Below are 14,728 nucleotides of genomic sequence, written 5' to 3'. Positions count from 1 at the left end.
ACTGATTAAGTTTTTCACACCACACGCCATCGCATCACGTGATGTCTGGACAGTGTAATGACCCCGGATATAAACAAATGATCGGGGTCATCAACTTCAATTGCGGTGAAGCACACTGCATTATCACTTCTTCAACGATCAAAACATTGAGTTTTCTTCTTTCCATAACGATTCTGATCGACAATTTTGTGCTTTCGAATGTTTCCGTAAAGGGGGCTTCAAGATTGAAATTTATGATGACGAAGAAGCAGACGATGACAAAGAATTCGGAAACCTTATTTAGCATGTTGCAGAGCCGCAAACACAGTGTAGCGTTGTAGAATACCTCCACTTTGATGAACGTATACCGACTGAAGCAATGTATGACGGCGAGTGGGAGCAACAGATTGTTGAGAATTTTATTGCAGACAAAGAAAACCATGAATCTATAGACAACGATGACAACGACAGTCAAATTATTGACCCCCACGATGACCGTGACTTGACGCATGGCGATGTGCTAGACATGTTGACAAGATTACAAAACTTCGCAATAAACAAAGACTCCAGCTACTTGACAGATATCCAAAATTTCATAATTCGAACGAACAAAATCGTTGAAAAAAGATGTTCTTTAAAGCGGTGAAAACTTGATGATTTTTTTACATCGTAATTTGATTCATTGACTTAACAGCAAAATCAACTGTCTGCATAAATTATAATAATTACATGTAGCTCACGTGAACTTACGTTGTGATGTCATTCAAAATGGACGCCTTCAGTTACGATACGCGATACTTACCCGGTCTGTTCCAACAGTTATTTTAATGTTTATTGATTTCATGTACATACCATAATATTCTTGTCTTGTTTGGTAAATTATTTTATTGAAACAATACAATAAATGTAAATACATGTATAATCACCGGAGGCAAACTCCGGTGTATTTCATTTGTCCCGTGTTTACAGCACATGTAATTGTTGTTTCAATCGAAGTTATGCCCACCCTGAATAAACCGACTCCCTCTGAAAACCGACCATAGATCCCAGTCCCAGTCATGGTCGGTTTTGACAGGTTTTACTGTATATACATGTATGCAGTCACTACTCAATAGTAGTAATTTCAGCTCAAAACACCTTTAAGTCATTTTAAAAATGAGTAAATGACAGAATTTCATTGTTTTTCTCTTTGACAGGTACTGCAACCAGTTCAGCATCGATTCAATCATTTACTCCAACAAGACAACTTTCAGAGGATATACCAAGATGAAAACATTAAAACCGAAATTGTCACCCTGTTATCGATGTTAGAAGGTGCCATCATGGGTACCCGCATTGACAACGTATCCACTGTCTTTTCATTCAGTCTTCCACTTTTAAATGAATGTGTATCATTACTTGGTACATATCATAACTGTCCTGAAGTGGTTGTGGTTATTTTAGAAGTGTTCACAGTGATGGCTAATCGTATGATATGCTATCTCTCAGAGGTGAGTCAAAATTTGTGATTATATTAGTGATTAGATATAGAATTAAGTGAAATACATGTAAGGCAGTTGCAAGCATTTATGTAAAGTTCACAGGGTTTTCTATTTGAAAGTATTTCTACAAATGTAAGAATAACCTTATCTTGCAATGGTGAAAAATCCTTCAAAAATTAACTATCACCATAGCACCTGGATTAAGATCTCTCCTAAAAATTATGTGATCGCTTGGTTTATGTTCAAAAATCAACCCCTTCTAAAAAATCAATATCTTTTTTGAGTTATCTGGCAACAAAGTTATTTAAAACGTTCTTGTTTCCATAACAACTAGTTCCAAATCTTGAACAATCTCTGACCAATTGGTATTTGAAGATGTCATGAGAATCCATCAATAACTTTTTGACTTATAAATGAAAAAGTATTCCCGAAATTGCTGTGTCCATGGCAACAGGATCCACATTTCTACCAAAATTTTGTCCTTGTATCAAAGGACATTTGAAAATTTCATAAGAGTCCATCTATAACGTTTTGAGTTATGCTTACAGAAAACAAACCAATGTACACAGAATGTTTTGTTTAATATTTGAACAAAATTAGCCTCTGTAGTTTGGTTAATTAAGGTTCAATTGTACGCATATAAAAATGTCTGTTTACATGTTTGCAATCTAGTGGCCCTAACTGCGTGATATTCTTGTTTTTATTACAGAATGATACCAATAAAGTGTATGATGTGTCTATAAGTTTACTTCAAACATATTCTAAATATAATACAGGTAAAGTGTCTATTTAAATTATATGAATTCCTACTGTGCATATTGTGCTGTACTTTCAGAGGAAGACTAAATAATCTGGGCATAGATCCAGTTAACATGTATCTCAGTTGAAGCCTTGAAGATCTATGGCTTTTGTTTATATTACATATTTATCTGACACTTTGTTTGTTGTTATTGACAACACCATAAATAGCAGTCAGTGTATGTAGAGTGCAGTTTTCACGCAAACTGTTTTTTGCATTTATGCCATTCATTTAGCACATTCGGGTTGCATGTTTCTGTAACCTAATAATATGTGTTTTTTCGTTCACTGCGAGATCTCATGTTAAGCGTACAAGGCATATGGCAAAAAATGTTAGTGTAAAAATGCTGATCTTTGGCATTGAAATACCCTCACTTATTTAAAATTGAACATCACCATCAAATGTATATAGAACATTATTACTAGTAAGCGTGTAAATACTCAAAAATTACTTATTTCTTGAATCTCACGCGATGTGAGCTTCAAGAAATGATGCTATGACCTTTGTTTTTCCTGGCGTATTGCGATTTCATGCATAACGCAGGATCTCACGATGAATGGAAAATGGCCAATTGCATTTTGGTAGCCCAGTTATTTTATTTTTTATTTTCTGTGATCACCATTGTCTGTGAGATCATTTCTGAAATTAAATATTCTAATTAAAAAATATAGAATTACTATGGCCAGGCCAGTCTTTTCATTACCAAATATTAAATTTAATAAATACATTATGCATATGCAAGAAATTCACAAATGTGTGACAGGTTGGTTGAAAACTTTACTGTACCGTAATTCATTCTTATTATTGATTCTCATTTATAAATTTCAGGAAAAAAGCATTTTGAGATCACAGCAGAGGAAGATCATTACCAAGATATTTCACTAATGATGGAGTTATTAACGCATTTACTGTCAAAAGACTTTGTTGATTTTGGTATTACAGGTAATATATTGAACACAAACACACATTACTTTGTTTTTATCAACCATACAAAAAAGATATTAGCTTGTCACTCTACTTTAATAATACATCGCCTGCACATTTTGGCTCCCCATAGAGGCTTTTAGCAGGAAATGTGTTTATTTGATTTATTTGAGCTTTGCATACATATGTTTTCTTGTTACACCTAGGAGGCACTAGGACTCCCTAGCTTCAGAATAAATTTCATAATTGCTCTCACAGTTCTCATCATTCATATTCATGACAATTTTCAAGTTATGCACAAACATAATTTTTAGTATGTTTATTGATTTTCATGAGAAAGAGTGTACTTTTACTTTTAATGCAACCAATATTTTGAGTCTGCTCATCAGTATAACTTTGAATCTTCATTGCATTTCAGAAGACATTGCCTCTGGAGAAGGTGACCAGATATCAGCCAATGTTTCCGCAGCTGACATAGTATTGTATGGTTTAAATATCATAGTTCCATTAATGAATGCTGAGTTATTGAAGGTATGATATTGAGTATTTGGACCAATTGTTAAATGATGGTTTGTTTCTTACCACATTCTGTAAGCACACTATTGTTGAACAGAGAATCATCTTTGAATCCACTATGGCACTTTGCTGAGTTCAGTATTATTATTTAGCATTATTTGCTCTATCCCTAGTGCTTCTCCAATGGAAGGAAACATTAGCAAAAAATTGCATTTATTACATACTGTACTATTAAAGATTAAAATAAGACTTACTGTAAAACTATTTAACTTCGCTATTTTCATGTTTTGAGCATGTTTTAATTTCACGAATTTGTCAAGGAAACAATGAGTTTTATTGAGTTTTACATGTTCACGTAGATTTAATTTAGCGGATTTTACTTGTCAGCAAAAATAGCAAAATTAAAACCCAGTGAATAATTAATGCATTTACAGTAGTTTGCTCATACATGTATATACTGTTATATGCATAAGTATATGCTTTACTAGTAGAGAAAATACAGTATACCGTCAATACATGTTAGGTGTTGTGTGTTAAATGTCTTATAGCGTAGAATGTTCTTATGTATAGCTTTATACCATGAGACTCTTACACATGAGGATTCATTAAAACAAGTTAATACATTATTCAAAGTTCATTTCTAAGCAATAGGGTCATTGAATACAGATTGTGATCATAAATTGTTATATTAGATTCATATCTTTTATGGAAACTGACATACGTTGTTTATGAAGAATATTTTGGAGAACATATCAACTGTTCACACTGGGTCAATCTATGTTAATTTCTAAATCACTTTTTTCTCTGTTTTCCAGTTTCCGACCCTCTGCAGTCAGTATTACAAGCTTATTTCATTCATTTGCGAAATCTACCCAGAAAAAATATGCCAGCTTCCTGAACAGTTATTTAAGAGCTTACTTGGATCCATAGAGCTTGGTCTTACAAGTTTTGGACTGGAAGTCACCAAGTTGTGTTTTGATAGTATATCAGCTTTAGGTGAATACGAGTACAAAGAACATGACAATAATGTCCAACTTGTGGCAGCAACGCAGCACTTTTTAAAGGTAAGTAAAATGGGAATTTAAGCAATTCTCATTATGTATCATGGTTTAAATGACCCAGGGTAATCTTAAGTTAAGTGTGATGTTTAAAGACGTCAAGTGAACGAGGGCAATCATTGGCTGAATGTGATAGTTTGTAGAATTCAAACGACCCAGGGTAATCTTTGGCTGTCTATGTGATGGTTTAAAAAAATTAAAATATCCCAGGTTAGTTTTGGACTGTATGATATGGTTTAGAGAGTTGAAATGATCCAGGGTAATCTTAGAATTTATATGGGATTGGTTAAAGAATTCAGGGTAATCTTTGGCTGTCTATGTGATTGTTTAAAAAAATTAAAATATCCCAGGTTAGTTTTGGACTGTATGATATGGTTTAGAGAGTTGAAATGATCCAGGGTAATCTTAGAATCTATATGGGATTGGTTAAAGAATTCAGGGTAATCTTTGGCTATATATGTGATTGTTTAAAAAAATTAAAATATCCCAGGTTAGTTTTGGACTGTATGATATGGTTTAGAGAGTTGAAATGATCCAGGGTAATCTTAGAATCTATATGGGATTGGTTAAAGAATTCAGGGTAATCTTTGGCTGGCTATGTGATTGTTTAAAAAAATTAAAATATCCCAGGTTAGTTTTGGACTGTATGATATGGTTTAGAGAGTTGAAATGATCCATGGTAATCTTAGAATCTATATGGGATTGGTTAAAGAATTCAGGGTAATCTTTGGCTGTGTATGTGATTGTTTAAAAAAATTAAAATATCCCAGGTTAGTTTTGGACTGTATGATATGGTTTAGAGAGTTGAAATGATCCAGGGTAATCTTAGAATCTATATGGGATTGGTTAAAGAATTCAGGGTAATCTTTGACTGTCTATGTGATTGTTTAAAAAAATTAAAATATCCCAGGTTAGTTTTTGGCTGTATGATATGGTTTAGAGAGTTGAAATGATCCAGGGTAATCCTAGAATCTATATGGACTGGTTGAAGAATTCAGGGTAATCTTTGGCTGTATATGTGATTGTTTAAAAAAATTAAAATATCCCAGGTTAGTTTTGGACTGTATGATATGGTTTAGAGAGTTAAAATGATCCAGGGTAATCCTAGAATTTATATGGGATTGGTTGAAGAATTCAAACGACCCACGGTAATCTTTGGCTGTATATGTGATGGTTTAAAAAAAATATAATATCCCAGGTTAGTTTTTGACTGTATGATATGGTTTAGAGAGTTGAAATGATCCAGGGTAATCTTAGAATCTATATGGGATTGGTTGAAGAATTCAAACGACCCACAGTAATCTTTGGCTGTATATGTGATGGTTTAAAAAAATTAAAATATCCCAGGTTAGTTTTGGGCTGTATGATATGGTTTAGAGAGTTAAATGATCCAGGGTAATCTTAGAATCTATATGGGATTAGTTAAAGAATTCAGGGTAATCTTTGGCTGTCTATGTGATTGTTTAAAAAAATTAAAATATCCCAGGTTAGTTTTGGACTGTATGATATGGTTTAGAGAGTTTAAATGATCCAGGGTAATCTTAGAATCTATATGGGATTGGTTAAAGAATTCAGGGTAATCTTTGGCTGTATATGTGATTGTTTAAAAAAATTAAAATATCCCAGGTTAGTTTTGGACTGTATGATATGGTTTAGAGAGTTGAAATGATCCAGGGTAATCTTAGAATCTATATGGGATTGGTTAAAGAATTCAGGGTAATCTTTGGCTGTCTATGTGATTGTTTAAAAAAATTAAAATATCCCAGGTTAGTTTTGGACTGTATGATATGGTTTAGAGAGTTGAAATGATCCATGGTAATCTTAGAATCTATATGGGATTGGTTAAAGAATTCAGGGTAATCTTTGGCTGTGTATGTGATTGTTTAAAAAAATTAAAATATCCCAGGTTAGTTTTGGACTGTATGATATGGTTTAGAGAGTTAAATGATCCATGGTAATCTTAGAATCTATATGGGATTGGTTAAAGAATTCAGGGTAATCTTTGACTGTCTATGTGATTGTTTAAAAAAATTAAAATATCCCAGGTTAGTTTTTGGCTGTATGATATGGTTTAGAGAGTTGAAATGATCCAGGGTAATCCTAGAATCTATATGGACTGGTTGAAGAATTCAGGGTAATCTTTGGCTGTATATGTGATTGTTTAAAAAAATTAAAATATCCCAGGTTAGTTTTGGACTGTATGATATGGTTTAGAGAGTTAAAATGATCCAGGGTAATCCTAGAATTTATATGGGATTGGTTGAAGAATTCAAACGACCTACGGTAATCTTTGGCTGTATATGTGATGGTTTAAAAAAAATATAATATCCCAGGTTAGTTTTTGACTGTATGATATGGTTTAGAGAGTTGAAATGATCCAGGGTAATCTTAGAATCTATATGGGATTGGTTGAAGAATTCAAACGACCCACAGTAATCTTTGGCTGTATATGTGATGGTTTAAAAAAATTAAAATATCCCAGGCTAGTTTTGGACTGTATGATATGGTTTAGAGAGTTGAAATGATCCATGGTAATCTTAGAATCTATATGGGATTGCATTTGGTTGAAGAATTCAGGGTAATCTTTGGCTGTATATGTGATGGTTTAAAAAAATTAAAATATCCCAGGTTAGTTTTGGACTGTATGATATGGTTTAGAGAGTTGAAATGATCCAGGGTAATCTTAGAATATAAATGGGATTGGTTAAAGAATTCAGGGTAATCTTTGGCTGTATATGTGATGGTTTAAAAAAATTAAAATATCCCAGGTTAGTTTTGGACTGTATGATATGGTTTAGAGAGTTGAAATGATCCAGGGTAATCTTAGAATCTATATGAGATTGGTTAAGGAATTCAGGGTAATCTTTGGCTGTATATGTGATGGTTTAAAAAAAATTAAAATATCCCAGGTTAGTTTTGGACTGTATGATATGGTTTAGAGAGTTGAAATGATCCAGGGTAATCTTAGAATCTATATGGGATTGGTTAAAGAATTCAGGGTAATCTTTGGCTGTCTATGTGATTGTTTAAAAAAATTAAAATATCCCAGGCTAGTTTTGGACTGTATGATATGGCTTAGAGAGTTGAAATGATCCAGGGTAATCTTAGAATCTATATGGGATTGGTTGAAGAATTCAGGGTAATCTTTGGCTGTATATGTGACGGTTTAAAAAAATTAAAATATCCCAGGTTAGTTTTGGACTGTATGATATGGTTTAGAGAGTTGAAATGATCCAGGGTAATCTTAGAATCTATATGGGATTGGTTGAAGAATTCAGGGTAATCTTTGGCTGTATATGTGATGGTTTAAAAAAATTAAAATATCCCAGGTTAGTTTTGGACTGTATGATATGGTTTAGAGAGTTGAAATGATCCAGGGTAATCTTAGAATCTATATGGGATTGGTTAAAGAATTCAAACGACCCACGGTAATCTTTGGCTGTATATGTGATGGTTTAAAAAAATTAAAATATCCCAGGTTAGTTTTTGGCTGTATGATATGGTTTAGAGAGTTGAAATGATCCAGGGTAATCTTAGAATCTATATGGGATTGATTAAAGAATTCAGGGTAATCTTTGGCTGTATATGTGATGGTTTAAAAAAATTAAAATATCCCAGGTTAGTTTTGAACTGTATGATATGGTTTAGAGAGTTGAAATGATCCAGGGTAATCTTAGAATCTATATGGGACTGGTTGAAGAATTCAGGGTAATCTTTGGCTGTATATGTGATGGTTTAAAAAAATTAAAATATCCCAGGTTAGTTTTGGACTGTATGATATGGTTTAGAGAGTTGAAATGATCCAGGGTAATCTTAGAATCTATATGAGATTGGTTAAGGAATTCAGGGTAATCTTTGGCTGTATATGTGATGGTTTAAAAAAAAAAAAATATCCCAGGTTAGTTTTGGACTGTATGATATGGTTTAGAGAGTTGAAATGATCCAGGGTAATCTTAGAATCTATATGAGATTGGTTGAAGAATTCAAACGACCCACGGTAATCTTTGGCTGTATATGTGATGGTTTAAAAAAATTAAAATATCCCAGGCTAGTTTTGGACTGTATGATATGGTTTAGAGAGTTGAAATGATCCATGGTAATCTTAGAATCTATATGGGATTGGTTGAAGAATTCAGGGTAATCTTTGGCTGTATATGTGATGGTTTAAAAAAATTAAAATATCCCAGGTTAGGTTTTGGCTGTATGATATGGTTTAGAGAGTTGAAATGATCCAGGGTAATCTTAGAATCTATATGGGATTGGTTGAAGAATTCAGGGTAATCTTTGGCTGTATATGTGATGGTTTAAAAAATTAAAATATCCCAGGTTAGTTTTGGGCTGTATGATATGGTTTAGAGAGTTAAATGATCCAGGGTAATCTTAGAATCTATATGGGATTGGTTAAAGAATTCAGGGTAATCTTTGGCTGTATATATGATGGTTTAAAAAATTTAAATATCCCAGGTTAGTTTTTGGCTGTATGATATGGTTGAGAGAGTTGAAACGATCCAGGGTAATCTTAGAATCTATATGGGATTGGTTGAAGAATTCAAACGACCCACAGTAATCTTTGGCTGTATATGTGATGGTTTAAAAAAATTAAAATATCCCAGACTAGTTTTGGACTGCATGATATGGTTTAGAGAGTTGAAATGATCCATGGTAATCTTAGAATCTATATGGGATTGGTTGAAAAATTCAGGGTAATCTTTGGCTGTATATGTGATGGTTTAAAAAAATTAAAATATCCCAGGTTAGTTTTTGGCTGTATGATATGGTTTAGAGAGTTGAAATGATCCAGGGTAATCTTAGAATCTATATGGGATTGGTTGAAGAATTCAGGGTAATCTTTGGCTGTATATGTGATGGTTTAAAAAATTAAAATATCCCAGGTTAGTTTTGGGCTGTATGATATGGTTTAGAGAGTTAAATGATCCAGGGTAATCTTAGAATCTATATGGGATTGGTTAAAGAATTCAGGGTAATCTTTGGCTGTATATGTGATGGTTTAAAAAATTTAAATATCCCAGGTTAGTTTTTGGCTGTATGATATGGTTTAGAGAGTTGAAATGATCCAGGGTAATCTTAGAATCTATATGGGATTGGTTGAAGAATTCAAACGACCCACAGTAATCTTTGGCTGTATATGTGATGGTTTAAAAAAATTAAAATATCCCAGGCTAGTTTTGGCCTGTATGATATGGTTTAGAGAGTTGAAATGATCCATGGTAATCTTAGAATCTATATGGGATTGGTTGAAGAATTCAGGGTAATCTTTGGCTGTATATGTGATGGTTTAAAAAAATTAAAATATCCCAGGTTAGTTTTGGACTGTATGATATGGTTTAGAGAGTTAAATGATCCATGGTAATCTTAGAATCTATATGGGATTGGTTGAAGAATTCAGAGTAATCTTTGGCTGTATATGTTATGGTTTAAAAAAATTAAAATATCCCAGGTTAGTTTTGGACTGTATGATATGGTTTAGAGAGTTGAAATGATCCAGGGTAATCTTAGAATATAAATGGGATTGGTTAAAGAATTCAGGGTAATCTTTGGCTGTATATGTGATGGTTTAAAAAAAATAAAATATCCCAGGTTAGTTTTTGGCTGTATGATATGGTTTAGAGAGTTGAAATGATCCAGGGTAATCTTAGAATCTATATGGGACTGGTTGAAGAATTCAAACGACCCACAGTAATCTTTGGCTGTATATGTGATGGTTTAAAAAAATTAAAATATCCCAGGCTAGTTTTGGACTGTATGATATGGTTTAGAGAGTTGAAATGATCCATGGTAATCTTAGAATCTATATGGGATTGGTTGAAGAATTCAGGGTAATCTTTGGCTGTATATGTGATGGTTTAAAAAAATTAAAATATCCCAGGTTAGTTTTGGACTGTATGATATGGTTTAGAGAGTTAAATGATCCATGGTAATCTTAGAATCTATATGGGATTGGTTGAAGAATTCAGGGTAATCTTTGGCTGTATATGTGATGGTTTAAAAAAACTAAAATATCCCAGGTTAGTTTTGGACTGTATGATATGGTTTAGAGAGTTGAAATGATCCAGGGTAATCTTAGAATATAAATGGGATTGGTTAAAGAATTCAGGGTAATCTTTGGCTGTATATGTGATGGTTTAAAAAAAATAAAATATCCCAGGTTAGTTTTTGGCTGTATGATATGGTTTAGAGAGTTGAAATGATCCAGGGTAATCTTAGAATCTATATGGGACTGGTTGAAGAATTCAAACGACCCACAGTAATCTTTGGCTGTATATGTGATGGTTTAAAACAATTAAAATATCCCAGGCTAGTTTTGGACTGTATGATATGGTTTAGAGAGTTGAAATGATCCATGGTAATCTTAGAATCTATATGGGATTGGTTGAAGAATTCAGGGTAATCTTTGGCTGTATATGTGATGGTTTAAAAAAATTAAAATATCCCAGGTTAGTTTTGGACTGTATGATATGGTTTAGAGAGTTAAATGATCCATGGTAATCTTAGAATCTATATGGGATTGGTTGAAGAATTCAGGGTAATCTTTGGCTGTATATGTGATGGTTTAAAAAAATTAAAATATCCCAGGTTAGTTTTGGACTGTATGATATGGTTTAGAGAGTTGAAATGATCCAGGGTAATCTTAGAATATAAATGGGATTGGTTAAAGAATTCAGGGTAATCTTTGGCTGTATATGTGATGGTTTAAAAAAAATAAAATATCCCAGGTTAGTTTTTGGCTGTATGATATGGTTTAGAGAGTTGAAATGATCCAGGGTAATCTTAGAATCTATATGGGACTGGTTGAAGAATTCAAACGACCCACAGTAATCTTTGGCTGTATATGTGATGGTTTAAAACAATTAAAATATCCCAGGCTAGTTTTGGACTGTATGATATGGTTTAGAGAGTTGAAATGATCCATGGTAATCTTAGAATCTATATGGGATTGGTTGAAGAATTCAGGGTAATCTTTGGCTGTATATGTGATGGTTTAAAAAAATTAAAATATCCCAGGTTAGTTTTGGACTGTATGATATGGTTTAGAGAGTTAAATGATCCATGGTAATCTTAGAATCTATATGGGATTGGTTGAAGAATTCAGGGTAATCTTTGGCTGTATATGTGATGGTTTAAAAAAATTAAAATATCCCAGGTTAGTTTTGGACTGTATGATATGGTTTAGAGAGTTGAAATGATCCAGGGTAATCTTAGAATATAAATGGGACTGGTTAAAGAATTCAGGATAATCTTTGGCTGTATATGTGATGGTTTAAAAAATTAAAATATTCCAGGCTAGTTTTGGACTGTATGATATGGTTTAGAGAGTTGAAATGATCCAGGGTAATCTTAGAATCTATATGGGATTGGTTAAAGAATTCAGGGTAATCTTTGGCTGTATATGTGATGGTTTAAAAAAATTAAAATATTCCAGGTTAGTTTTGTACTGTATGATATGGTTTAGAGAGTTGAAATGATCCAGGGTAATCTTAGAATCTATATGGGATTGGTTGAAGAATTCAAACGACCCACAGTAATCTTTGGCTGTATATGTGATGGTTTAAAAAAAATAAAATATCCCAGGTTAGTTTTTGGCTGTATGATATGGTTTAGAGAGTTGAAATGATCCATAATAATCTTAGAATCTATATGGGATTGGTTGAAGAATTCAAAAGACCCACAGTAATCTTTGGCTGTATATGTGATGGTTTAAAAAAATTAAAATATCCCAGGCTAGTTTTGGACTGTATGATATGGTTTAGAGAGTTGAAATGATCCATGGTAATCTTAGAATCTATATGGGATTGGTTGAAGAATTCAGGGTAATCTTTGGCTGTATATGTGATGGTTTAAAAAAATTAAAATATCCCAGGTTAGTTTTGGACTGTATGATATGGTTTAGAGAGTTAAATGATCCAGGGTAATCTTAGAATCTATATGGGATTGGTTGAAGAATTCAAACGACCCACAGTAATCTTTGGCTGTATATGTGATGGTTTAAAAAAATTAAAATATCCCAGGTTAGTTTTGGACTGTATGATATGGTTTAGAGAGTTGAAATTATCCAGGGTAATCTTAGAATATAAATGGGATTGGTTAAAGAATTCAGGGTAATCTTTGGCTGTATATGTGATGGTTTAAAAAAAATAAAATATCCCAGGTTAGTTTTTGGCTGTATGATATGGTTTAGAGAGTTGAAATGATCCAGGGTAATCTTAGAATCTATATGGGATTGGTTAAAGAATTCAGGATAATCTTTGGCTGTATATGTGATGGTTTTAAAAATTAAAATATCCCAGGTTAGTTTTGGACTGTATGATATGGTTTAGAGAGTTGAAATGATCCAGGGTAATCTTAGAATCTATATGGGATTGGTTGAAGAATTCAAACGACCCACAGTAATCTTTGGCTGTATATGTGATGGTTTAAAAAAATTAAAATATCCCAGGCTAGTTTTGGACTGTATGATATGGTTTAGAGAGTTGAAATGATCCATGGTAATCTTAGAATCTATATGGGATTGCATTTGGTTGAAGAATTCAGGGTAATCTTTGGCTGTATATGTGATGGTTTAAAAAAATTAAAATATCCCAGGTTAGTTTTGGACTGTATGATATGGTTTAGAGAGTTGAAATGATCCAGGGTAATCTTAGAATATAAATGGGATTGGTTAAAGAATTCAGGGTAATCTTTGGCTGTATATGTGATGGTTTAAAAAAATTAAAATATCCCAGGTTAGTTTTGGACTGTATGATATGGTTTAGAGAGTTGAAATGATCCAGGGTAATCTTAGAATCTATATGAGATTGGTTAAGGAATTCAGGGTAATCTTTGGCTGTATATGTGATGGTTTAAAAAAAATTAAAATATCCCAGGTTAGTTTTGGACTGTATGATATGGTTTAGAGAGTTGAAATGATCCAGGGTAATCTTAGAATCTATATGGGATTGGTTAAAGAATTCAGGGTAATCTTTGGCTGTCTATGTGATTGTTTAAAAAAATTAAAATATCCCAGGCTAGTTTTGGACTGTATGATATGGCTTAGAGAGTTGAAATGATCCAGGGTAATCTTAGAATCTATATGGGATTGGTTGAAGAATTCAGGGTAATCTTTGGCTGTATATGTGACGGTTTAAAAAAATTAAAATATCCCAGGTTAGTTTTGGACTGTATGATATGGTTTAGAGAGTTGAAATGATCCAGGGTAATCTTAGAATCTATATGGGATTGGTTGAAGAATTCAGGGTAATCTTTGGCTGTATATGTGATGGTTTAAAAAAATTAAAATATCCCAGGTTAGTTTTGGACTGTATGATATGGTTTAGAGAGTTGAAATGATCCAGGGTAATCTTAGAATCTATATGGGATTGGTTAAAGAATTCAAACGACCCACGGTAATCTTTGGCTGTATATGTGATGGTTTAAAAAAATTAAAATATCCCAGGTTAGTTTTTGGCTGTATGATATGGTTTAGAGAGTTGAAATGATCCAGGGTAATCTTAGAATCTATATGGGATTGATTAAAGAATTCAGGGTAATCTTTGGCTGTATATGTGATGGTTTAAAAAAATTAAAATATCCCAGGTTAGTTTTGAACTGTATGATATGGTTTAGAGAGTTGAAATGATCCAGGGTAATCTTAGAATCTATATGGGACTGGTTGAAGAATTCAGGGTAATCTTTGGCTGTATATGTGATGGTTTAAAAAAATTAAAATATCCCAGGTTAGTTTTGGACTGTATGATATGGTTTAGAGAGTTGAAATGATCCAGGGTAATCTTAGAATCTATATGAGATTGGTTAAGGAATTCAGGGTAATCTTTGGCTGTATATGTGATGGTTTAAAAAAAAAAAAATATCCCAGGTTAGTTTTGGACTGTATGATATGGTTTAGAGAGTTGAAATGATCCAGGGTAATCTTAGAATCTATATGAGATTGGTTGAAGAATTCAAACGACCCACGG

General features: G+C 32.9%; 1 protein-coding gene across 2 annotated transcripts in view; it reads left to right on the top strand.

The window, feature by feature from the left end:
* Positions 1-14,728, top strand: part of LOC100376900 (exportin-4-like) — a 45,793-nt gene that overhangs the window by 22,725 nt on the left and 8,340 nt on the right. For both annotated transcript variants that reach the window (XM_085505060.1, XM_085505059.1), the window contains exons 17-21: positions 1,176-1,469; positions 2,170-2,236; positions 3,088-3,201; positions 3,602-3,714; positions 4,515-4,763. In XM_085505060.1, the coding sequence (XP_085361186.1) occupies positions 1,176-1,469; positions 2,170-2,236; positions 3,088-3,201; positions 3,602-3,714; positions 4,515-4,763 (837 nt within the window). The remainder of the gene's footprint in view (positions 1-1,175; positions 1,470-2,169; positions 2,237-3,087; positions 3,202-3,601; positions 3,715-4,514; positions 4,764-14,728) is intronic.

This window comes from Saccoglossus kowalevskii, chromosome 11 (genome assembly GCF_978046115.1).
Source record: "Saccoglossus kowalevskii chromosome 11, keSacKowa6.1, whole genome shotgun sequence".
Lineage (NCBI taxonomy): Eukaryota > Metazoa > Hemichordata > Enteropneusta > Harrimaniidae > Saccoglossus > Saccoglossus kowalevskii.
Note: the sequence above shows the minus strand (reverse complement) of the source record. Positions and strands in the feature narration are given on the sequence as shown.